Source organism: Protopterus annectens, chromosome 7.part0 (assembly GCF_019279795.1).
Source record: "Protopterus annectens isolate FY-2018-M chromosome 7.part0, PAN1.0, whole genome shotgun sequence".
Classification (NCBI taxonomy): domain Eukaryota; kingdom Metazoa; phylum Chordata; order Ceratodontiformes; family Protopteridae; genus Protopterus; species Protopterus annectens.
The window spans coordinates 307,665,642-307,691,064 of NC_056739.1; the positions used below are offsets into that span (position 1 = coordinate 307,665,642).

The 25,423-nt window shown below is 41.3% G+C and overlaps 1 protein-coding gene across 5 annotated transcripts in view; it reads right to left on the reverse strand.

Annotated features, from left to right (window-relative positions):
• The window catches only part of SLC41A1 (solute carrier family 41 member 1), a 410,973-nt gene that overhangs the window by 186,190 nt on the left and 199,360 nt on the right, over positions 1-25,423 (reverse strand). For all 5 annotated transcript variants that reach the window (XM_044076832.1, XM_044076833.1, XM_044076834.1 and 2 more), the window contains exons 5-6: positions 8,338-8,482; positions 192-338 (exon numbers count right to left, since the gene is read on the reverse strand). In XM_044076832.1, the coding sequence (XP_043932767.1) occupies positions 192-338; positions 8,338-8,482 (292 nt within the window). The remainder of the gene's footprint in view (positions 1-191; positions 339-8,337; positions 8,483-25,423) is intronic.

Sequence of the window (25,423 nt, forward strand, 5' to 3'; positions counted from 1 at the left end):
TTAAAAGTTTTTTTTTTTTCTTTCAAAAGATGCAATTTTCCTTAGGAATTGCATCAATCAAAAATACAAATCCAGAAAGCATTCAATCAGGAATAAGATGTTATCCAGTCCACCACCTTTCACAGTATGGTACCAACTTGCAGACTCCTACAACCTAGAAGAAAAGAAAAAAAAAAAATCAAATCACTTACTCAGCTCTTCATAGAGGCCCCAGCTGATTCCAGAAAGCAGTGCTAATGTGATAAGGTCCCCAAGGCTGGCTGCAATTGGTGTGGCCACGTTATCAGGGTTTATTCCTATCTTCCTTGATCCGATGATGACTCCAATCATTATCATGCCTAAAATCATATAGAAATAAAAAATGATGTGCAGACCCCACCATTCAAACACAATGAACCAACACCATTATCCAGGATACAACACACTAAGCAGGCACTTATCCTTGTACATTAAAGGCTATTCATAGTCTACTCATGTAAAACATACTAGGTCAGTAAATAGAGGGGAAAAAAAAGTGTTCCAACTGCTCCACCACAGGCCAGATACAAGTAGCCAGTGGGGCAACTGGGATAAAGAAAAAGTCCTCAGAAATTAAACAGCAGTAAAAACGGTTTGAAATGCAACACGTATATGGAATTTGGCTACAGTCACAACAGCTGGAGAAAAGGGTGGGAACATCCAGGTCTGCAAAATAATGGCTGCAGTTTGTAATACACTTACAACTGCTCATGAAATAGCAGTATATCAGCTATCCCACACCACTCCTTCACATATATTTTATACTGTAAACACATTTTATGTACAGGCACATACAAAATACGTATTCACGTGTATAGTTTACTCACCCACACGCACATATTTAAATATAATATACAATATATGCATATAAAATGTGAAAGTGTATTTAAATATGCATACTTATTAAAACAGCAAACGTTAATCTTCCATTTGATTAACTGAATCATCCCTACTCATACTAACATGGGCAAAATCAATGTAATATGGCTTACAGGTTCACAGGTAGGTACTAGGCTATTGGCCCTAGGACCTATATAAGCCTAGCCAAAAAGGTAGCCTGGCTTCCATCCAATCAAGATTTTTCTTGAAGAGGGCTAATACGGAGCTTTGATATAGACAGGTAGTTTGTTCCAGAGTATGGGAAGTCTCTGGGACAGGAATCTATCCCTCCAGCATGTTCGGTTTATTGCGGTGACAAGGTTTAGGTCCCTAGAGCGTGTAGGCTCAGAGGGATTGGGATTTCTTTAAGTGGAGCATGTCCAACAGATCTGGGTTTGACATAGCTTTGTATGTTAGGCAGAGATCGCCTCTGAGTAGGCAATATGCGACGGAGTAAAGCTTGAGTTTGAGACACACTGTGTAGGGCATCTGTTTGAGGCCGGTAATCCTCTTGTGTGCAAGGTATTTGTGGCCTTTCTAGTTGTAGAGGTCTTGTGAGGCAAGTACCAAAAAAAGGGTGTTATACTCTATAATGGGTCTAATGAGTGATGAGTAGAGGGGAACAATGACCTCTTTTCCTACATCAGAAAGCTTTTGTGATGGTGTGCCACGTAGGAGGATTTCCCGACTACTGTGGCAATGTGATCAAAGGATAGACTACTGTCCACCTGTGTCCCAAGGTCTCATACTTTTCACTGTTAAGTAGACTACCGCCCATGTGGTAGTTCACGGGTACAGAGTCTTTACCAAAAGGGATGACCATGCACTTTTTTGGCATTGAGCTTGAGGCCATGGCTTTGACACCAGGCATCCGTCTCAGTGAGGCCCTTTTGTAGGATGTCCATAGTTAGGAGTTTCGATTATGGCTCCTACTTTTCAGTCATCTGAAAACTTTGTTAGCCAAAGACCTTCTGTGTTTGGTATCTACTTCTCAGTACAGGCCAACAGGAAAGGACTCAGGACTGAACCATGTGGTATTCCACTTGTCACTGGGCTGAAGTCAGATTTGGAGTCTCTTACTTTCACAGTGTGGGTTCCATCAGTGAGCCAGTTGGCAACCCATCTTGTGATAATTCCAGAGTGGGAATGGTGCTAAAAGCCTTGGTGAGATCTAGATAGGCTGTATGAACCACCTTACCCTCATCTACAGCTTTGGTGACCGCTTCAAAGAAGTCTACCAGGTTTAGGAGACATGATCTGCCTTTGACAAACCCGAACTGGGTGGGAGTTTGGAGATCGCCAATGTCATTGGCTAATGGGGTGGTAGTTCCCAGGGTTCGTGGTGCCTTCCCCTTTGTGGAGTGGGATAACAGTCGCTGTGCGCCATTCAGTGGGTACAAAGTCTGAGGTGAGGCTATGACTGAACATGGTAATTAGGTGGGGGTGCCAGTTCATTCTGTAGCTCATGTAGAACGCAGCCTGGGATGTTGTCAGCTCCCATGGATGCTGTGTTCTTTGCTTTAGAGTGTGTTTTTTACCTGTGTGGCCGTGATTACAGGAACTTTACATTCTTCCGGTACAGAGATGGGCCCTTTAGGGGGTGAGAGAGGGTAAAGTTAGCAATGAAACCATCTGCCAGGATTGTTGGCAATATCAGTTGGTTGTGTATATTTAGTGCTATTGTGCTGTAACTCAGAGCAGACTGGAGTGTTGCCATTGAGATTCTTGACATAGCTATAGAAGGCTTTGTGGCTGTCTTTAGAATCAGTGGCGATTTTGTTTTCGTAACTAGCTTTGGAGGACTTTGAGGGATCTCAGCCTTACTGAGGCTGACCAGGGAGTTCCTCCAATCATGGGAGTTTACTCTTTTCTGCAACAGTTTCTTTCTTCTGTTGTAGAGTTTATGGCAGGGGACCACCAGATTAGCTTTCTTTTTTTTGGAGGACAGCCTCTTGGTTCAGTTAGGGATTGCACGATCCATGCACTTGTGTAAGTGCTTACAAAGTGCATTTCTGTAGGATTCAGCAGTCGTACCTCTAATTGTCCATCTGCATGGGTGTCATGAAGTTTCCCACTCGTCTTACAAAGTGTGAAGTTGGCTTTGGAGAATTTTTTTACAGTTGTTTCCCTAATGGGGGGAGAGGTGGAGGCAGGATGTGGATGTCTAGGGTGATTAGCTTGTGGTCAAATCTGACCAATGAGGAATTGACATCTGGTGTGGACCAGGTCTAGGATATTGCTTCACCTGGTGGGGGTGTGGATAAGTTGATCCAAGGTGCTGGAATTTATGAATTCCAGAAAACATTGATCAAAAAAGAGTTGGTACAAGAGTAGTTTTCCCAGTTAATGGTGGGGTAGCTGAAAAATTGCCCATTATTAGGGTGTTGGGTTGTACCCTAATATTTTCCAGTGCATCAAGAAAGGAGGAGTGGGAATCCTGGGGCATGGTGGGGGATCTGTAGCAAATTGCAGTCTTGCCCAGAGTTAGTTGCACTTGGATAATCTCGGATGCATTATGCTGAGCAACTAGCCTGGAGGTGTGGATATCCTTAATGACTATGGACACTCCTCCGCCTTTAGTGTTTCGGTCTAGATAAGATGGCCGAAAGGTGTGGTACGAATTATAGCGTGGTAATGCAGGGGTGCTCTGCAGCCTTGAACCAGGTCTCAGTCACTACACAGATATCGATGTTCTCCATCTTAAGGAGTGCCTTGAGTGCATTCTGAGGTTTAGACTTCTAGCATTGAGTAGCATAACCCTCTGATTTTGCTTGCTTGTACCTGTTACGGTGGTGAGTTTGTCATTTGAACCTTGCCTAAAAAAAAGGCACTAAATGGGTGGCAAGAGCCTTAGCCAGTATCCAGAATCCCAAGGGTGACAGGTGCAGGCCATCTCTGGCAAAGCATCGTGGTCTGTCGATCATGTCACCCCAGGCAGACAGATACTGGATCCCCTTAGAATGACACCAGTAGCTTAGCCAATTGCTGAAGTCAATCATTTTGCCCTTGCACTGTGGTATCTTTCTGGGTGATGGCAGGATGCTAACTCAGGGCAAGGGTCATACTTGCCTGGGCTATAAGATTGGACAGCTCCTCCAGGTCTCTTCATGTAGTCCAGGGAGGTATGTCTCAGGCCATTCACACCAACATGGACAATGACAGTCATATTTGTACTTGTCGTGGAGTGACCTGAATGCATGCATTATGTGGCAGATCCTGGCACCAGACAGGCAGCTGACAGTAACTTTCTCCTTGTTTAGCCTGGTGAGTGGAACATCAGTGTGCTCGACTACAGAGTCACCTATGACTAGAGTGTTTGGTATATTGTTATGCCTTATGGGTTGTGGTTGAGTGGCACACAGTTTGTGGGCTTTGTGTCATTTGGGTTGTGTTGGGGGGGGGGGTGGAGGTTGCTTGCGTTTCGGCTTTGGAGGTCCCTGTTGCTTGGGCAGATTTTTATTGAGAGCCTCCACGAATGTAGGTGTGTTTTGTGTTTGTGTGCGTCTTTTGGTGGTGTAGGTTTTGAGGGACTATGTGAGAAGGGTGGTGTGATACACGTGTTTACCTTCTCCTCTTGACTGTCTAGTCCAGGCTTGGGCGAAGAAAGCTTTGCTTCCAGTTTCGCTACACAAGTGCATCTTGCACAGGTTGTAGTGTTGGGTGGTAGGAGAGGGTTGTCTGTGTAAATAAGGCAATTGCTGCATTGCCCCAAGATGTCCAGATTCATCAGGTAGACAGGAGAAAACATCAGGACCTGACCCTTAGACATGTCTGGATAGGTGCTTATTAAGTACTAAAACGGGGTTTTCCTCTGGACAAGTGAGGAAAGTTGAGTGCTGTAGTCATTTGTAGCTTATTTAGTGCTTACGAGTTCTGAACGAGTGCTGAGCTCAAAGAAACAGATTTGAGTGCCAAAACTAAAACACTGGCTAGTTCTAAGAGAAAATTTTAAGAGCAGACTGACGGCAGGAATAGTTTAACCCTAGCGAAGCAGCAGGGGCTCAGAAGCTTACAAACAGTCCTGGATACAGCAAATCTGTATCTGGACTAGACTACTTACAGGAAAGGCAGGAAACAAGCTTAGAATTTTTTTTTTTTTTTGTAAAGTGGAAAGGGAGAAAGGAGGAGCAGAAGATAATTCAAGGTTAAGAACTAAGTGGGTTGGCCTTCTCAAATGTTCTCCCTGTATTAGGTAGAATGAGGTAATGACACTACACTGGGAGCAGTGTCCCAGATCAAATTTAGAGTATGGGCGGGCAACTGCAAAGCCACCAAGTATAAGAACAGGATAGCAATAGGGAGGGAGACAAAATCAGAACTAACCCAAACAGGTGCTTAAGAAATGTAGAAAATTTCCAGTTAATACCTCACACACAGTGAAACTAGCTAGAAAAGTATGGAGCAGACAATAAAAGTGCTATAAATAACTTGTAAAAATAAGCAAAAAACACGATACTTAATATACATCACAGATCAGGCTTTGCTCAGTACCCTTCCTCAGATTAGCATTTTTTTCCACCACGAAGATTGTAAGCATTTAATAGCAATACAAAAGAAAGTCAGTCTTGCAAGTTAAAGAACTGCAGGAAGAGACAGCAATATTATAAGGATACATGTATGAACTCAAATTAAAAATGATTTTGACAGCAATTGAAAAACTTTAGGGAGAGTGGTCATTAATATTAGTGTACTAACAAACAGAAGTCGTTTAAGTTCACACATACACAATGCCTCAACAATGACAGTCAGAAATTCATGGTGTCTAACAGAAGTAAGCGGCATTCAAATGAGTACAAGTTTTACGTTTTTTTCTTTGAGAGTAGGAATTTAAGCCTGCCCTTTGCATCTGGGAATACATTTTTGTTACTCCAAAATGATTTAGGTTCTAACTGACAATGGGATTTTAATATCTGCTTTAAAAGGAAAAGAATAAGCAGTCAGTGGAATGCTTATTACTCAAATGTTGGATATGGTGTAGATTTAATTTTGGAAAAATTACTGGTTGCCAGAACATCCATTAACGGCATGTGGTTAAAATTCTGTAGGTTACAAGTACCAGCAACTGGCTGATGCATAGCATACATCATAAGGGTCAAGTGCAACTGGAGGGGATTTAGCTGGGGCAGACACTAACAGCACAAGTCCAGAATTCTTGAACAAAGCCATTCTGTAAGCTTTAAAATGTAAAAACAGAAGGAGGCAGACTTTAAACACATTAAAAAAACAGCATTCCAATTATATTTTACAAGGCAGTTGCAAAGCTACTCTGTAGAATACAAAAATACACCGGAGTAGGAGTTTAATTTGTTACACCCATTTAAACATAAAGGCAGAGTCAATGTGTTCTTGGGAATCAACTTAACCAAACTCCAGGATGACTCCATACTTGGCAACTCTGCATGGGTGGAGAAATGAACAATCTTGCAGTATGCACAAAACCTCAAATCTTACCGACTGAAATTCAGTCATGAATTAATGGCTACACAATTGTATTACTTGCTGCCCAATGCCAAACAATTCACATTATGACTCCTTTATTAAAAAAAACTACGTAACCTCTACATCCTGGGGATGGGGTTAAAAATCTGAAAATAACTGCCGGACTACAGTTTTCTCTGGGGTTAAGAAATGGAATGGTGGAAAATTTTAAGTGTGTATGAAATGAGCTGGTAAACAAATCTCGCGTGTTCAGTTATGTTTATACATGGATTACCTACAACTTGTTTACATCTTATTATAGAGCACCTGATAAAGAAAAAAAAAATGTATGTATTTTCTCAGAAACAATTTTCTCAGAAACAACTTTATTTTGTTCATAGTTAAGTACCAGGATAGCTGCCCAAAGGCCAATTTTCCTTTTTGTGCTCAAATTAACCTATCCCATTTGGTTAAAGGATTAGCCGTACCCATCCCATGTTTGATTATACATTATCCCTACTGAGAAAAACTGGGATCATACCACAGATAATTTGAGGACCCATGCATGGGATAAAACCTTTAGGAGCGGCCTCTGTGCATTATTAGTACAGGGAGACAGTCTTGGGGTAAATCTTCCATGTCGCATTCAGAGATCCAAGATGCACTTGAAGATGGACAGAGATGAACTTTTATATGGATGGGGAGTTTGTTCAAAAGCAGCAGTATCCTCTGCAAGATGTACTTCTCTCCAACACATTCTGAGGATATTGCAGAAGAGGTTTAAGTCTCTAGACAGAATTTCTCGGGCCACTTGACTTGCTTGTGTGCAGAAAATCCAGCAGTACTGGGTCAGAGGATGCCTTGTATGTCAGACACAAGTAATCTCTTAGCAGTCTGTAGTACGATACACAGTACAGTGACAGGACTTTGAGTTGGCCCATGTACGACAAGTTTAGAACTCTTACCCTTTTAGTAAAGTAACTCTGTGGACATTCCATTTGTTGCATGTGTCTAACAGATGCATGCCAAAGGGGACATTATATTCAAAACCTGGCCTAATGAGGGCTGCCTTTTTAATTTGAAAAGCAGGGCTTCATAAAGCAGGACAGGGGGGCAGCACTAAAAGACCTGAACTACACTACCAGCTCCAGTAGAAAGTGACAACTGACAAAACCAAGAAGCAATCCTGGCAGTGTAGATATTTTAACTGAAAGGATGGCATGAGCAGCCATTGGAGGGGGTAGGAGGCTGCTCTGCCTACTGCTGTACAGGCCTTTAGCAGAAAACGGTCAAATACAATAGCAGTATGGATCACCATGTGCACAAGGCTGTGCGCAAAGCACTGCAGCAACATACTGAGACATGCATGGAAAAATGCAAGCACTAAACAGCAATGTGCACCCCAGCCTCTGGTGGCATGCATGTCAGACCCACAATGGATGGGGTGGAGGTCTTCCCATCACCTTTGTCTGTAGGACAGGCAGTGGAGCAGATAACAGGCCAAATTCCCTTTGTGGTTGTCTGGATGACATATCTGGCAGTTGGTTCTCACCTCCCTCAAAAGCAAATCGGTTCAAGTCCAGCTGGAGCAGGCAGGAGGTATTAAAAAAAAATCAAACCTGAATGTTTCAGCATTTTAAAAGTTCTTACAAAATTATGCCAGGTGCAACTGTTACTCAAATATAAATCATAAGTTTCTAGTCTCAGAAGCAACCCATTAGCAGGTCTGTGTTCGTATGCATTCATGTTGTAGTGGATACCAGTAACCCTCTCCTCTCAAAGTGTAACAGATGAGCTAAAATGTACAAATATTAAAGAACACAAACACTGGATATTAAACTATAAAAACAGAATATTCATTAGTTGCTATATGGCAGCCACTTCCAAAGGAATGGAAAATCCCTTATTCAGTTATGAATCAGTGTTTGCTAGGGAAAAAGGAGCAATTAAGAAATGTCACACCCCAACACAAACTAATGCACAGAGCTCAAACAAAACGAGCTACACAAGTACATGTCTTACCCAGCACAAGTGAAGCTATGAACGCAGTCGCCACACTACTGGCACACAACAGGATGGCATGCTGAAGATTAAAATGTCCGTCTGGGATCCAGCCAAAGACCACTGCAGCAATGGAAGCAAGGAACCCCACTACTGTTGCCTGAACCTGCAGTAATATGAGAAAATCACAATTAAAAGGAAAACATGGATGCCATTACATTTATAGCAAGTCATCAATCACTGTTGTTGGGTGGGGGGGCAGTTTAAAAGGTCTGCAGTGACAAACCTGCTTAGCTCCAATATCAGCTCCAATATCAAATATTGCTGAAGGATGTACAGCAGCAGTCCTCCTTTCTAGGACATCTTTTTTGCAAGATGTACAGCAAGATTTCGTCAGGCTATCTTCTTAGGCAGCACTGTAAAACTTGTAGCACTCTATTAATTTTAGTTACAACTTACAGTATTTTCACAATGTAAAACAAATGTTTGTATGTGTACATGTGCATGTATTGTTGTACTATACATTATACATGCATACACAGATGTATATATTATCACAAAAAAGCGTGAAAATAATGTACATGGGTTCATAGGTGTTTGCTAGGCCAATTACCACATGGGTCTTTTTAACCCTAGCTATGCATCCCAAATCTCTGCGTTCAGATACCCTTGATAAGTGTAAGCATGTGTCTGGAAGATGAACCATTTACAGGTTACCTGTTCGCATCAGAGACATAGGTGCCAAACCAGGGATGAATTTCCGGTTTCCCATCTAATTGTCCAGGTTGCACTTGAATTGGATTAAGGAGGAACTCTGCTTCACATGGATGGGGAACCTGTTCCCCACACGGGGTAGTCTCGGATACATACTTCTCTCCAGCAGGTCCTACTTATATCACAGGCAGGGTTGAAGTCTTTAGAACGAGTAATTCTGGTACCGTTTTGTGGATATGCAAGAGGTCCATCAGAGTGGGGTCTGACAATGCCCTGTATGCCAGGCATGTATCTCCCCTCAAAAGCCTGTAGGAGACAGAATACAGGGATAGGGAATTGAAGTGGTCTGCATAGGACATATTACTTATGCCCTGTATTCTTTTAGTGAGGAACCTCTGTGGACGTTCCATTTGTTGGATATGCCTCATTAGGTAGATACCAAAAAAGGGGGCACTGTACTCTATTAGGTCTGATGAATGCCGAATACATTGGAACAATGACTTCCTTGGACTTTGATACCACAACATTTGTTTATAAGTTGTGCAACATAGAATGGATTTCCTCACCACTGTAGACACATGATGATCAAAGGCTAGATTGCTATCTGTGTGTGTCCCAGTGTCCCTGACTACTGGGTCAACTCTAAGGGGTGTGTTGTCAATACGATAATTACAAGGGATGGATGACTTCCCAAAGGATACTATTATGCATTTCTTGGCCTTTAGTTTTAGTCCAGGACTCTAGACACCAGTTGTTTGTGTCAGCCCCTCCTGAAGAACATTTGTGTCAATGTGAGATTCAATGACAGTTCCTAATTTGCAATAACCTGCAAATTTAGTCAGCCAGAGACCACCGACATTGGCCTTGACTTCAGAGAAGTAAATGCCAAAAAGTGCTACTCCACTTGTGCCTGGCCTCTTTGTAGAGGTGGACTCCCCAATTCTAACTTCCTGGGTCCTGCATGTGAGCCAGTTGGCTATCCACTAGGTGACATATGGGTTTGTACCAAACCTCCTGAGTTAGTCAACACAGCCCAAGTGGGGTATTGTCTCTAATGCCTTGGCCAGGTCAAGGTAGGCAGTGTGAATGATTTTGTCCTCATCCATTGTTTTGATGAGCTTCTCACAAAGTTCACCAGGTTGTGTAGGCATGATCTGCCCTTTACGAAACCAAACTGGGATGGGTCCAGTGTCTGGAGGTTTACTACATCTCTGTTGATCATCTCCATTATCATGCTTTCCATGGCTTTACACAAGACTAGGGAGACTTCTGGGTCTGTAGTTTCCAGGGTATGTAGATGGCCCACCTTTGTGCAGAGAAAATAACCACACCTGCCAAGTCTCAAAACCAGGACCCTCTGTACTACAGCATAGTACATTATGCCCACTAGACCAACTCAGCTCTGGGAAACAAGTGGCATACAGCAGATGCCCGAAAGAAATGCATTAAAAAGCACTAATTTTAGGTCCACTGGCACAGCATAAGGGTGTTTCATGATGTAGTGTGCAAGGAAAGGATTCAGCACATTCAAGAACACATTAATTTTTATAGTCACCCCTTCAGAGTCATAGCTGTGGAAAGGTGCAAATAAGCCCAAGCACTTGCATGCCTCTGGCTCAACCTATGCAGGCTGCATCTGCCACCCCCCCCCCCCCCAACACACACACTCTACAAGCTGTATTTGTTCTGTGGTTGATGTGCAGTGCTAAGGAATCCAACTTGCAAACCCAGTACAGCCATTTGTTTCTTTTAAGGTGAGGAAGATGGGATACGGCCGCTGACAGCAGGAATGCCTGTTTAGTCCCACATCACTGAGTCTATGACTAGTATTACCCAATAAAACAAACCTAGAGTGAGAAAAAGAGAGAACAAGCAACATTAAAGGAAAGATGCACTTCTGGCACTTCAAACTGCTGCTTTTGTTTCCTCATCTTTTCATCAACCATTCTGACACTTGCATTTCGCTTCCTTACACCAAGACAGGAAACACAAAGGCAATTTGTTTCTCAACCTTCTTCCCATCAACAGTTGCAAATATTGTAGGCCTACAAATTTTTGTTAAAGATGCCTTTTTGCAACCTAATAATGAAAGCTCTCTCTCTGAAGTGTTAGATAATTTTTTTTTTCACAGTTTTGACCATATGTTCCACTGGGCCAGGTCAGACATTACATGCTCGGTATTCCATGCCTACCAAAGGTCAATTCATGCACATACAAAGCAGATTCTGTAGAAGGTTTCAAATGCAGAACTTGAGTACTTTTGACTATGCAGGAACAAACTGGTGTCTACTTTCTGCCCAAATAATGCAGGAACCTCATGATTTATAAATTCCTCTTTCAGTTTCTGATTTCTATTTCATATTACACAGTGAACAGCTTTTGCATCATTTGCATGCAAACATATCACGCTAATACAAATCTATTGCTCAACCCCCCCCCCCCCCCCACACACACACACACGATACTTGTGGATTTTCTGAAGTATTTTGTCAATTTGGATGATATGACTTTTGTTGCATCTTTGTATAATAGGCACTGAATGAAAACAGTATTCTGAAGATATACTACATGGCTGAATAATGAAGATATTTCTTAGTAAGTGGTCTCTATTATGGCTTCACTTAACAGGTCCATTTCTTTATGTCCCCTGGTAGCAGTCTTCCTTTAAGGTTCTTCAGGAGCTACTGGAATCGGAATCAAACTGACAAAACTTCCAAATCCTCTTCTACCAAATGTGTGTTCATCCAAATTTTATCAACTTAATAGGTCAATAAAAATGCCTCATTCTGCATGACTCATAGTACACTTCATAGCACATTCCTAATGTGCCAGCAACATTTTCTTCAGTCTTGGAGGTCCTTAGTTTACATTGACTTATGCATGTTCTATATCTAGTTTAAAAAGTCACCCCTAAAAATAAACAATTTCTGCAACCCGACGATGGCCAACTATTACTTCTCAACCTGTGTGTGTGTAGTTTTATACGTCACTCAATACCTAGATGCACAAGCGACTTGTGTGCCTTCTTGTAGCACTGTAGCAGTACTACTCTGAAGCTTGCATCCACATGAAACTCTTCTGTATGTAATCTGCCATCACAATAAATTGTACAGGTGCAATAGCTGCTACTCTCTCTAGTTAAGCCAGACTGCTCTTCAATCCTGCTCTAAATCACATTCGCTGTAAGGAACTTTCTTAGACATACAATTACAAATGATATGCATAGCATGGACTTGCTGACAAGTGCTAGGACAACCCAAATATAAGAGGATTTTATCTGTTGGGATTTGCCTATTTACAGTAATGTGCATGTCCTCTATTTGTGGCTCATCAGTTCAAAGAGGACCCATGCACTTCACACTGACATTTTGTTTTACTCATTTTCAAATCTTGGGAATTAATCTGTTTAGCAAACGAATCATGTCTTTTGCTGACGCCCAGATAGTTAAAAAAAAAAGAGTCAGACTTTTAATCTGAGGATTGAAGTCCTTGAATAAAAATGGACCTAAAGAAGCGCATGCCTGCACAAGACTCAGAGGTGCAAGACAGAAGTTTTTCATCAAAAGGGAAGAAAAAAATCTTATTTAAATTCTGCTTAAATATTTTAAGTTGCACTTGCAGTGACACATGTGAAGTAGCACTGCACTTCAAGAGCAGGTCTCTTGAAGGGCAGTGCAATATCACACAAGTAATTCCAAGTGACCCGTGTGACACTGCACTTGAGCAACCTGTGCAGTAACTTTTTTTGTACAAACCATGGACAAAAAGCAATTTGTTTGCATTTTTTTTTGTTATGGCACCACTCTTGTAGCTTCATTTGCAGTTGTGTGATGACTGTGTATTACTACAAGATGTAAGGTTTGTGGATTATACCGTACTTCCCATTTCCATAAGTAGCATTACATGTAAAAGGTAGCTTTTTTGTGTTTTAAAAACAGTCAGAGGCCTCAATTTTGCAGCTTTTCAGAGTTGTGATAGATCTGCTGCCAGATTTGAGCTTCAATTAGTGATTACAACACTGCTGGTAAATGTCTGTAGAGTCTAGTGCCTTAGTTTGTGGGGGGGTTGCAGTAGTGGCAGTACTGGGAATTCTGTTCCAGGACTTGTGCTTCAGAACTTTTTATAGCTGTAGATAACTTGCTGTTTTTCCCCGTTCCTGGAGTCTGCCTCACCACCCCCACTAACACATTAATCTAAAAGTTTCTGAAATTCTAACCATAGAACTACAACTCCAGTTTGAATTCCCCCCCAATCTTCTTACCCTTTTTTGTTGTGGTTTTAGAAAGCTGCGCCTTGACTTTAAAGACCCTCCCTACCATTGTTCATTGCTATTGTGTCTGTTGTAAACTATTTAAACACTTTCCCACCAATTGTTTTTCATACATCCATAATACCAAGTGCCCAGCAAGCAAACCAGTTTTGCACTTGAGTAAACATCCCCTACTACAAATGGTCACCTGCTCATTTTCCCAGAGCACCCATCTGCTGGTTGCCCTCACCACACTGTCGGGAGGTCCCAAGTAAATCCTGTTCCTTGTCAATGTAGTTTAAGTTGTTTTTTTGTAGCACTGCATTTGCAAGCAATCTTTCTTGGCGTTATTGCATCAAGGGTTTAGCAGTGCTCTGTACAGAAACGAACACTCGAGACATTAAATTTATCTATAAAACTTCCCTTAGAACTGAAACCTGTAACTTAGTGTGGCTAAAACAAAGCCACTGTGAGGAAACCGGCACGGAGCAGCTAGTCTGCACATTAAAACAGCATTATCAAATCTTAGCACAATCTAACCTAGTCTAGTGCCAAATCCCAACCACCACCCAAAGAAACCTCTGTACAACTCAAATCCACTACCTATATTAGCCAACCCAAACACAGATCTGTACAACATTGATATACAATTTCAAAATGTCTCCATAACCAGCTCAGTAGATAGACATCCTGAGACATGTAACAATTCTCATGTTCACAAACAGCCATTTAATCTTTAAAAAAAATATATACAGTATGCAAAAAGGTGCACATACACAATTTCACTGGAGGCAAAAATCTCACATACAAACAAGGTTGCCAAGAACACACACTAGATCCACCAGAGACCAACCTATGCTGACTCACTAAAGCACGCTTCTCAAACCTCAAAGACCTCCTAAGCCTGTAAACAGCAATGCACATCCTCACCAATCTGTAAAGCACACACCAAAAGCAACACCAAACACCATACATACACCTAGTGGAGCCCCAAGAACAAAGGCCATAAGACAAGCCAACACACTACCCAGGACTCTGTCATACGGGACTCCATTGTATGACACACAGATGCCCCATTCACCAAACTGAAGATAATGGTTAGTTGATTTGGAGCCAGGATCTGCCAAGTTACACATACGCAAGTCACATCACAGTAACAGTTTGATTCAGAGTCCATCTGTGAGAGAATAGCCCAAGACAAACTTCCCTGGACAAGAAAAATGTTGTTGCTCTTTCTGAATGTGTCAGAGGCAGGTATGTACCTTGCACCAGGCAGCATTTTACATTCACCAAGGATGATGCCACAGTACAAACAAAAGATGGGACTTCAAGAACTGAATTGGTTTCTAGCGTCTTTCCAGGGGGATTCAATATCTGTCAGCATGAGAGGACATGGTTAACAGAACATGTTTTGCAAAGGATGGTCTGCATTTCTCCCTAGGCTTCCAAATATTGCCCAAAACTTTATCCACCCCTTAAAGTCTTTAGGCAATGCCAAATTCAAAAACCTACTGACATAGCACATAAAACCCAAAGAAACTTAAAGGTTTTGCTGCTTAGTACTAGGAGCCAAAATAAACTCCTCACCCAACAAGCAATTACAGAGAATACAGACACCTGTGCCATTACCGAGACATAGCTTAAAACCACAGAAAATTTGGCAGTGCAAGGCTTCAGTACCTTTTAAACATTTAGACACTCAGCTGCACAGACAGGGTCAACAGGTGGAATAGTCTCAATCGATACAAGCATTACTCTAAGTTGGTTAAACAGGACAATACCCTGGGAAGTTATCCACTTGCAAATCACCATAAAGTCCCATACCATACCTGAGCAAGGTATAGCTCATCCTTTAAGTCACTAGGATCCCAGAGCTCATACCTGGGCCTGCTGGAAACACTCACCATTAAATCTAATACTTATCCATGGCAGACCAACTATCCCACTATAGACTAGGAAGCATACACTTCCTCAAACGCACAGGCACGATTCCTGAACTTTATTAGCACAAATACCCTTGACCAGATAGTGCGCACACCTACCATAGGTTTAAACATACTGAACCCGGTACTCTCCGATATGAGAAAGCACTGCACCCCCCGCACCCCCCCCCCCCCCAAGTCACTTCCTCAATGGTGAGGTCAGACTACAAAACTTTCTCCTCCGAAAAAAAATCAACTGGATAATCCCAGCAAACCCTGCAACCATTATAAATTATTTTAAAGCTAACTACACCCTAAAAAATAGTTTATCAAAATTCAAGGCCACCCCCCACCCCACCACCTAAAGGTTCACAGCAAACTATACAGAATTGCTCAGAAAGACCCTGTACAACCATATCAATGAATATAGAGAGGTTACTGTAGCTACTAGAAGTAAACCCAGAACAAACTGTTTTACTGGTGGAATCCTAACCTCAACAGGATATATTTTATTTATTTATTTATTTTACATTTGTTGACCGGGCTAGTCTAACTGGATATATGTCCATTTTCAGTAGAGGCCTGGGGAGAAAAGCTCCAAACATGAATAGTGACAATGTTAAACTTATATAGAAAGGCATGTAAAATCACATAAAGTGAAAGCATTGGTAAAAAAATATAATACTCAGGTTATAAACTGTAAAAATATTACTCTAAAAAATGATACTAAAAAATATTAAGAGTAAAAAAGATGATACCAAATACAATAGTGGGCAAGAGTAAAACCCAATTAAGAGAGAGAAAGGCCTTTATGTTTTATAGAATTACTAAGAAAACAGTACCTAGATTAGGTGGCATAGGATAGAGGAGTAGGGAAAGGAGTTAGAGAAGGAAGGGGGAAAGGATAGAGGAGTAGGGAAAGGAGTAAGAGAAGGAAGGGGGAAAGGATAGAGGAGTAGGGAAAGGAGTAAGAGAAGGAAGGGGGAAAGGATAGAGGAGTAGGGAAAGGAGTAAGAGAAGGACGGGGGAAAGGATAGAGGAGTAGGGAAAGGAGTAAGAGAAGGAAGGGGGAAAGACATCAGTCTGGGTTAGCACATGGACAAGCCAATGAGTTTCAAGATGTTCTTTGAGGTGTTTTTTTAAACAGAGAAGTAGAAGTGAAGATAGATAGTTCAGAAGGAAGTTGATTCCAGTTTTTACCTGCTGTGTTAGAGAAAAGTGAGTCACCAGCTTTGTTGTTGGATTTAATTGTGGAAACTAGGAGCTTGTTAGCAGAGCGTAGTGTAGCAAGATTTTTATATGGTGTAATCAGATTAGAGAGGATAAGGGTGTTGTTAGGGTGGTATAGGATCTTTTGAGTGATAAGAAATTGTTGACAGAGTATAATGGTTTTCCAGTTCTAGCCATCCAAGTTGTTTGAGGTTGAGGCAGTGGTGAGTTTTGAATGGGGAGCATGTAATGAATCTAGCTATGCTATTATAACAGGTGACAAGTTTGGAGAGGTTATTTTTTGATAGGTTAGTATATATAATAGAGGCATAGAAAAGGGTAGAAATGAGGTGGGTTTGTGCAATAGTTTTCCTGGCCGAAGGGGTAAGGAAGGGTTTAATTCTATAGAGGGTACAGAGTTTTTTGTTAATGGACTTTATGGTGGTGTTGATGTGGTCATCGAAGTTGAGACGATTATCAACTGTAACACCTAGTAGGCAGATTGTAGAGTCTGGGGTTATGTTGGTAGCATTGTTCGAGGTTACAGAGAAGGATGGAGTAGGTGATTTATGAATAGGGGTAAAAAGTAGTAGTTTTTTTTTTTTTTTTTTTTTTACTACTAAACTCCTGATGTCCACCACAGCAGTAAAACTTAATAGTAAAATCAAAATTTAAATGAAAAGAATACAACATACATCAGTCCTCAGTCTTCCGATAAGCGCTTTCAGCAAATGAGCCTTCCTCAGATCGTATACGAAGGACTGTTCAGCTTTTGTATTTATAAGGCATCACAGCCATTCCTCATTTAGTTCTATGACACACCCTTGTTGCAAACAAAAAGGAGGCCAACTAGCAGAGAGGTATAATATCCTTCATTAAGGGGCAGTGCTTCTCTTTACTATAGGATTGTACATGAGAAAACTAATAGCTATGGATGTGAATACATGAAGTGCTTAAGACGCAAAGCTTGCAACTCCCATTGATAGCTCCAATATTTTTGTACATCCATACTCCAGGCAACAGTACAATTTTAATGTCTATGCTGATTGTACTAGTTCCCACATCATATATTAGCAACTTGCTGCCAATGTAGTGCTTTCTATGTTGTCAAAACAGATAAACGTCTTAAGGAACGTATCCTCAGACATTTGAGGGACAACAAACAGAAAGATCCCAATAATGCCCTAGCAGCCCATGTAGCACAGTATCCTTCTCATTACTTTGTATTTAAGGCCATAGAGGCCCTTAGCAGCCCACGTAGCACAGTATCCTTCTCATTACTTTGTATTTAAGGCCATAGAGGCCCTTAGCAGCCCACATAGCACAGTATCCTTCTCATTACTTTGTATTTAAGGCCATAGAGGCCCCTTAGCAGCCCACGTAGCACAGTATCCTTCTCATTACTTTGTATTTAAGGCCATAGAGGCCCTTAGCAGCCCACGTAGCACAGTATCCTTCTCATTACTTTGTATTTAAGGCCATAGAGGCCCTTAGCAGCCCAATGAGCACAGTATCCTTCTCATTACTTTGTATTTAAGGCCATAGAGGCCCTTAGCAGCCCACGTAGCACAGTATCCTTCTCATTACTTTGCATTTAAGGCCATAGAGGCCCTTAGCAGCCCACGTAGTACAGTATCCTTCTCATTACTTTGTATTTAAGGCCATAGAGGCCCTTAGCAGCCCACGTAGCACAGTATCCTTCTCATTACTTTGTATTTAAGGCCATAGAGGCCCTTAGCAGCCCACGTAGCACAGTATCCTTCTCATTACTTTGTATTTAAGGCCATAGAGGCAGTCTGTCAAGACCACAAGAGGAGGTGATGTTCATAATCGCACAGAGCCAAGGGAAACATGCTGGATAATTAAAGAGCAAACAGATCACCAGGCTTGAATACTATTGTGCCATTAAAACCTGCACTTAAGAATAGAAGGAATAGGATTAGCAAGTTTACTTGAATGTTGCTTCATTCATATAATGTATTCACATCCATAGCTATTAGTTTTCTTAACTGCTTAAAGTGGAGCTGATCTGATGGACATTTGGTAGCTCTCCATTTAGCCCAGATTTTATTTCTAAGGAGCATCTTTTGTCTAGTTTATTTTGTGAGCCATCGGGCAGATTTGGATCTTATTCTAGTAGAACGAAGAGGTGCATTGTAATCTAGGATTGGCAGAAATTTGGTGTTGAAATAGATAACTGCTTTGTCAAGTTCAAGATGAGTTAGTGGTGACCAGTCACATGCTTGCAGTTCATTTAGGAAGCTGTGTGGATAAAAGAATTGTTTTTGAGCGGGAGGTTTTAAGATTAGGAGTAGTTGGGATATGTACTTTTTGTACAATAATGTAGGTAAGCATGTGGTCGCTGACATCGTCGGGAAGGGTTCCTGGAGTATAAGTTTCAGGGGGGCTGTTAATAAGGATCCAGTCAAGAGTAGATTCCTTACTGGTGAGTTTGTGAATTCTAGTAGGAGTTGATATTAATTGTGAGAATCCAAAGAGATTTATGTGGTTAGTAGGGTTAGGGGAGCTGCAGGAGGACCAGTCGATGTTAAAGTCACCCAGTATAATGGTCTCCTGGGGTAGTTGGGTACAAAAATAGCTAAGTAAGTTTTCAAGAGTATTAGTATTGTTACCTGGGGGGAGATAAATGCAGATTAGACAGATTTTGGTGTTATTGATTTGGAGTTTGATAGTCAGGAGTTCGGCTTTGGTGTCAAATGAAGGATGCACATTGAAAGGGGAAATTTGGAGATTAGATTTGGAGAATGGCTATACCTCCACCTTTTTTGGTTATACAGTCACATCTAAGGATATTATAGCCAGGAGGGCTAATTTCCTGGTCCAGTGTAGATTGTTTTAGCCAAGTCTCTGTAAGGCATAGGATATCAAATGAGTGCACATCAAGGAGTGCATGCAGGTGGGAAATTTTGTTGTTGATACTTCTAACATTAAGGTGAGCTATCAGGAGGGAGTTAGGTGGTTTAATTGAAGAAATAGGCACTGTATACATAACAAAAAAACATATACAACAAAAAAAAAAAAATGAAGGCTAAATTAAGAAAGTATAGTTGTGTACACTTACCATCAATGTAGATGTTTGAATGTATTCACTGTTGCAGTCATCACATTTGGGTTATCTGCTTGCAGTAGCCCTCAGTTGGCCTGATTATCAAAGGCTTGGGTCCTGCATCGGTTACGGTCTCATCTTCCGTGGTGTCAGGTAGTCCAGGGGGTATAAAGTATGCACTTCATGCCATTACATCAGTTTTTCTTGCTCCAGATGTCAGGTGCCCCCCTTAATGGGAAGCAATTAAATATTAATATACAAGGTTATACCTCCAACAAAAAAGCAAATGCATCAAAAAGCTTTTAAGTATAGTACAGGAAAATAGAGGTATAGTCAAAAGAAGTCAAGGGGCTGGAGGGAGGGTAACCAGGACTGCAACAGTGAATACACCAACACCAACATCTACATTTATGGCAAGTGTACACAACTGTACTATGTTCTTCGTGTTTCACTGTTGCAGTCATCACATTTGGGTAGATTCCCAAAGCTAAGGATGGGAGGAGGAATTTAGATAGCATTAGGACCAGCTATAAAGCCCTGCAAGAATGCAGTGGCAAAGCCAGCTCTGGACTTAAGAGAAAATTGGCAAATGGTAATGCTTGGTGAAAGTATGTACAGAACTCCAGGTAGCAGCTTCTAGGATGTCTCTGGTAGGTACAACTCTGAGAAAGGCTGTAGAGGTAGATGCAACCCTGGTTGAATGGGGTCTAATCCCCTGTGGGATAGGTTTTCCATGATGTTTATAGCAGAAATGAATGCAATGGCCTATCCATTTAGACATGGTTTGCTTTGAAATAACCTTCCCCTCTGCCCCTGCAGCAAATGCCACCAGCAGTTCAGATTTCCTGAGAGGTTTAGTCGTGTCCAAGTAAAATCTACGTTGTCTGTGCACATCCAAGGAGTGCAGCATTCGTTCCCCTTTGTTCTGTGGATTAGTAAAGAAGGTTGGCAAATGAATGGACTGATCAAGAGCCACACTGGATACCACCTTGAGCATGAAAGAGGGATTGGTCCTGAGGGGCACCCTTGTCCACATGAAAGATGATGAAAGACTCCACTGCCATAAGGGCCTGTAATTCAGATACCCTTCTTGCTGAAGTCATTGCTAAAAGGAAAGCGGTTTTCCAAGAAAGAAATTTTAACTCTGCAGTTGCAGCTGGCTCAAAAGGGGAAGAGTGAGTTTTTCCAATACAAAATTAAAATCCCCGGCTGGAGTTGGGGCTCTCCTGGGTGGTCTTATGTTTTTGGCCCCTCTGAGGAACTGCTTTAGCAGTGGATGAGAAAAGAGGGGTGGTTCTGTGTTGTAATGAGCTGAAATGGCTGAGGCGTGAATTTTGATGGAGGAAAAGGAAAGGCCTTTGTCAAGAATCTCAATAAATATTGAAGAATTTGAGGTAAATTGGGCGCTGCTGTGGCCATCCCTTGAGTTTGGTTCCAGGCACAGAATCTTTTCCATTTTTCAGCATAAAATGTTCTAGTACTAGGCCTCCTTGCCTTCAAGATGACATCCAACACTTGTTTACTGAGGGATACTGAGGGATGCTAACAGAGAGATTAGGTAATTAGCCAGGCTCAGGGTTTGAAGCTGGGGGTGCAGAATCTGGCTGTCCTGCTAAGACAGCAGGGTAGGGGACTGAGGTAGGTGCCATGGGGCCAGCTGGGACACTGCACAAGAGGGGGGTACCAGTTTTGGTGTGGCCAGTCTGGTACAATCAGTATCATCCTTGGTTTGTATTGTTTGATCTTTAGTAGCACTTTGGAGAGGAGAGGCAGAGGAGGAAAGGCATAAACTGATAGATTTTCCCAGCTGAAGGACAGAGCATCCACTTTCCAAGCTTGTTTGTGGGGAGTTCCTGTTCAGAATTTGTCTGAATTGGTAGCTCTGAGGGAAAGCAAACAGGTCTATACCTGTGGTCCCCCATTTGTTGATCAACATGTTGAAAATCTTGTTTCCACTCATGTGGGTCCATGAGATTTCTGCTTAGTCTGCCAGTGTATTTAGTTTTCCTGGCAGGAACGGAGCCTGTAGATGCACTTGGTAGATCAAGGCTGTGTTCCACAGAGCCATGGCTAGTCTGCAGAGAGGGTAAGAATGGGTACCCTCCAGCTTGTTTATGTACCACATAACAGTGGTGTTGTCAGTCTTTACCATTAATTGTCCTGGAAGAATGTGGTCCTAGATGGCTGTCAGAGCATTCTGTACAGCGAACACTTCTTTTTGATTGATATGCAGGTGCATTTGACTTGGGTTTGATTTGCCATGAATGCACTTTCCTGCCAGGTGAGCCCCCCATGCAGAGTCTGATGCATCTGTTAGGGTTTGGGCGGCAGGGGGTAGGGTAAATGGTAGTCCCTTGTGGCAGGCCTCTGCCCACCAAAGGAATTCTAACAGTAGACAAGGTATGATAGAAATCATTGCTTCTACAGCCTGAGAATGTTGACGCCATAGGCTTTTTAGATACCATTGTAGTTTCCTCATATGCAGTCTTGCATATGGAATTAGTAGAATGCACGAGGCCATGAACCCCAAGGCTTGCAATATTTGCTACAAGGATTTAAAATTTGCTCGTGACACAAGACATGCTGGTGAGAAAGACCCTAGGATCCCAATGCCCTGAAACAGGTTCCCCATACATGTGAAGCGCAGTCCATCACTAACCTTATTTAAGCAAAACCTTGACCAATGGATGGGAAACTGGAAATTCAACCAAGGACTCAACCCGTGGCTCTGACAATTTGGGAATTACTGTGTGCCTCTAACATACTGCCTTCAACACACAACCTCTAGAACCTTTCTAAAATACCTTCCCTCAATCACCCATGATACAAAGGGAAATAACTGGGTTGAACTGCATGGCTAGGCTTATAAAAGCCCTGGTGGTTGTTAGCTTAGTATACACCTATGAACCTACTGGTGACTGGTACAACTGTACACCAAAAGTAGTATCAAAGACTTCCACAACTCCCTCCAAATGATCAGCAATTGTCCTTTTGAAAGACCTCTTGAGCAACTAAGACAACAAATGGCAATCTCAGGAAACTGCCTTGAATTTCTGGAATCCTTTATTAGCATTCAGCACAGAAAATAAATGCTGCATTAGGCAGAGTAGCAATTACTACCTTTTTATTTCTCCAAACTTTCAGAGTTTGTAATAACTCAACAGAAATATACCCCCCATTCCTAAGGGCATGTCTGAAGTTCATGAAATTACTATTGCTTCACTTATTGATGCTTTCCAGGAGTGTTTCACAGCATTTACAGTGCACCCATTTATCTCTCTTTCTAGGAGTTTATATGGAGTTACCTGTATCTACAACAAATGCAGAGGATAATGTTCCCTCAAAATCAAGTTTTTGCTATTTGACAGGTGTAAGACAGATCCTGGTAAGACAAAAATCAAAGTATCAACACATTTGTTAGGGTTAAACCACCACCTAGTTGTTCTGAACTTTGAAGCACTTATTCCATTTTCCCCGCAGGTACACTAAATGACACTACATCACCAATGACAATTTAAACTGCAATATTTTGTCTTAAAGCAGTCCACAAAACTCAAAACAGATCAGGACAGCTTGCTAAAGTAACATGATTAGCATCACTGTTTTGCACATCAAGCTTCTACAGTTAATCATTCTCAAAACAGATTTTATAACATTCTGTTTCAGTCATTTCACAAATGTGGTAGCACATCAGAATTAATACAGAAAAACGGTTAACCACTGGCTGTCTGCTCAAATGCAAACATACAAATTACACTGGCTACCTTTGTGAATATGCGATCAGAAAACACTCCCATCCTCGCTGTAGTGCGCTCTTAAATGTTTCTGCTTGTATGGCCAGAGTTCTCAAACACCCTTAGACACACATCTTTACCAGGTACACTGGATTGCTTTAAAGGAGGCTGCACATTAATCTTTACCAAGGGATTTGATTTAACCAAGAGTGCCCATAATCCTCCTGACGATGGGCAATCAGTACTAAATACAATTCTGCGTACTGACTAGAGTATCCATGGTATTACATTGGGATTGAACAGCTAGGCTTGAAATGACCTCTGGGTCAATAGCCTAGTAACCTCCTATGATCCTATGAAGACTGCAGTGATACTACCCAAACTAGTCTGTAAACCTTAATTTTAAGGCTGGAGTGCATGGAGTGCAACTAAATCTGAAGTACATGCATCGAAATATGCCCTAAAGAAGCTGCTTATCAAGCATACTGGTCTACAGGGCAGTTTAATATACTAAACATATGAATGCAGACTCACAGTCTTACACACTGCTGCAGTGACACATTTAAACACAAGACATTCTACCTTTGGTGACTTAAGACAAAGTTTTGCATAACAGCCCACAGCACCACACATCTTAAAGGCAAAATGCTTTCCTTTACATTCCTTTATCATGCTTTCTGCATGGATGGGTCTCCAAGTTACTAATGTATAAATTAGATGTCATCTTGAGCATCATGTCTTGACGCTTTCCTTCATTTTCCTTATTTGATCAGTTTTTTTATACACTACCTTGTCACCAGTAAATGACTTAGCTGTGCTTTTTAAAAGTTCACTGACAAAGCATTAGCGGCTTGACAAAGCATTAGTGGCTTTTTCCTAGTATCGTGACCAATTATTTAAAGCAATCTGCCTCTTGCATAGTTATTTATGCCATCACAACTCTGCCTGTAATGAATCAAAGCTCTCCAAACTCAAGACATGTGCATCAGTATTTTACTGTGCTCAATTACCAATAAAAATTGGTAACAGGCTAGATTCTTTAGCTCAAAATATTTATTAACATTTGTTGACCAGGAAAGTCCACTGGGTGTGAGACCCATTTTCAGTGGAGGCCCTGGGAGAAAAGCTCCACAAAGATTAAAATGTATTGCATCTTAAAGACACAGAAGCGCATGTAAAGATACAATTTACAGGATTTACATTATTCTATACAAGGTGCAAGAAAAACATTTCAAAATGCAATTTGCAGGAATTTACATTCTACAGTAGAAAAGCATAGGTTTTTGAAACCTTACTTTCTTATGTAAGGAATATAGTATACTGTATAGTGGGTTGCCAGTAGTTGCAAAGACTAGGTCTTACAAAGATATGCCAACCCAAGTTTGCTTCTGAGGCAGGTGCAGGATGGATTGTTTAATGTGTGTTTAGAGCCACTTTAAAAGGTTTTTGGGTGGTCATTTAGGGTCATTTCAGATGGTAGATTATTCCATAGTTTGGCAATAGTGTGGGAGAAAAAAAAAAAAAAAAAAGACATTGTCCAGCTCCTTTGATAGGTTTTGTTACTATAAGCAAGAATTTATAGGAAGATCTCCTTTGATAGGTTTTGTTACTATAAGCAAGAATTTATAGGAAGATCTTAAGAGTTCTTGTAGGGGTGTAAGTTTGTAGGATTGTGTTGAGGGCTGGTCATTCATTAGGTTTAGTAATTAGTTTTGTGGGCCAAGGTTAGTTGGTTAGTTGGGTGCATTTTAGATGGTGGGAAAATTCTAGCCATTTTAGTTCAGTTATTGCGCGACAGTGATGAGAACTGCATGGTTTTTCGGGGGCGAATTTGGCATTTTATTGTAGCAGGATTGTAGTTGATTACTAAGGGTTGTATGAAGATTAGTAAAAATGGCACTACCATAAAGAAGGGAAGGGATGAGTAAGGTATTGGCTAGTTTTATTTTGGTATATTTATCCATGTAGAGCTTATGGCAATATAGTTTGAAATGAGTTTTCTTTATTGCATTCATGATAGGAGGTTCATAAGGGTTTATCTATTGTTATACCTAGCAGTTTGGCTGCATTAACTAGTGCTATTTCTGTGCAGTCTTTAGCTAGGATTTTGAAGTCAGTGTCAGGATTTTGTTGGGAAAAGTAAACTTTTTTGGGGGGTTTAGCACAAGTTGTGGATTAATAAACCATAAATCGATAGAGGTAAAGGCCTGTT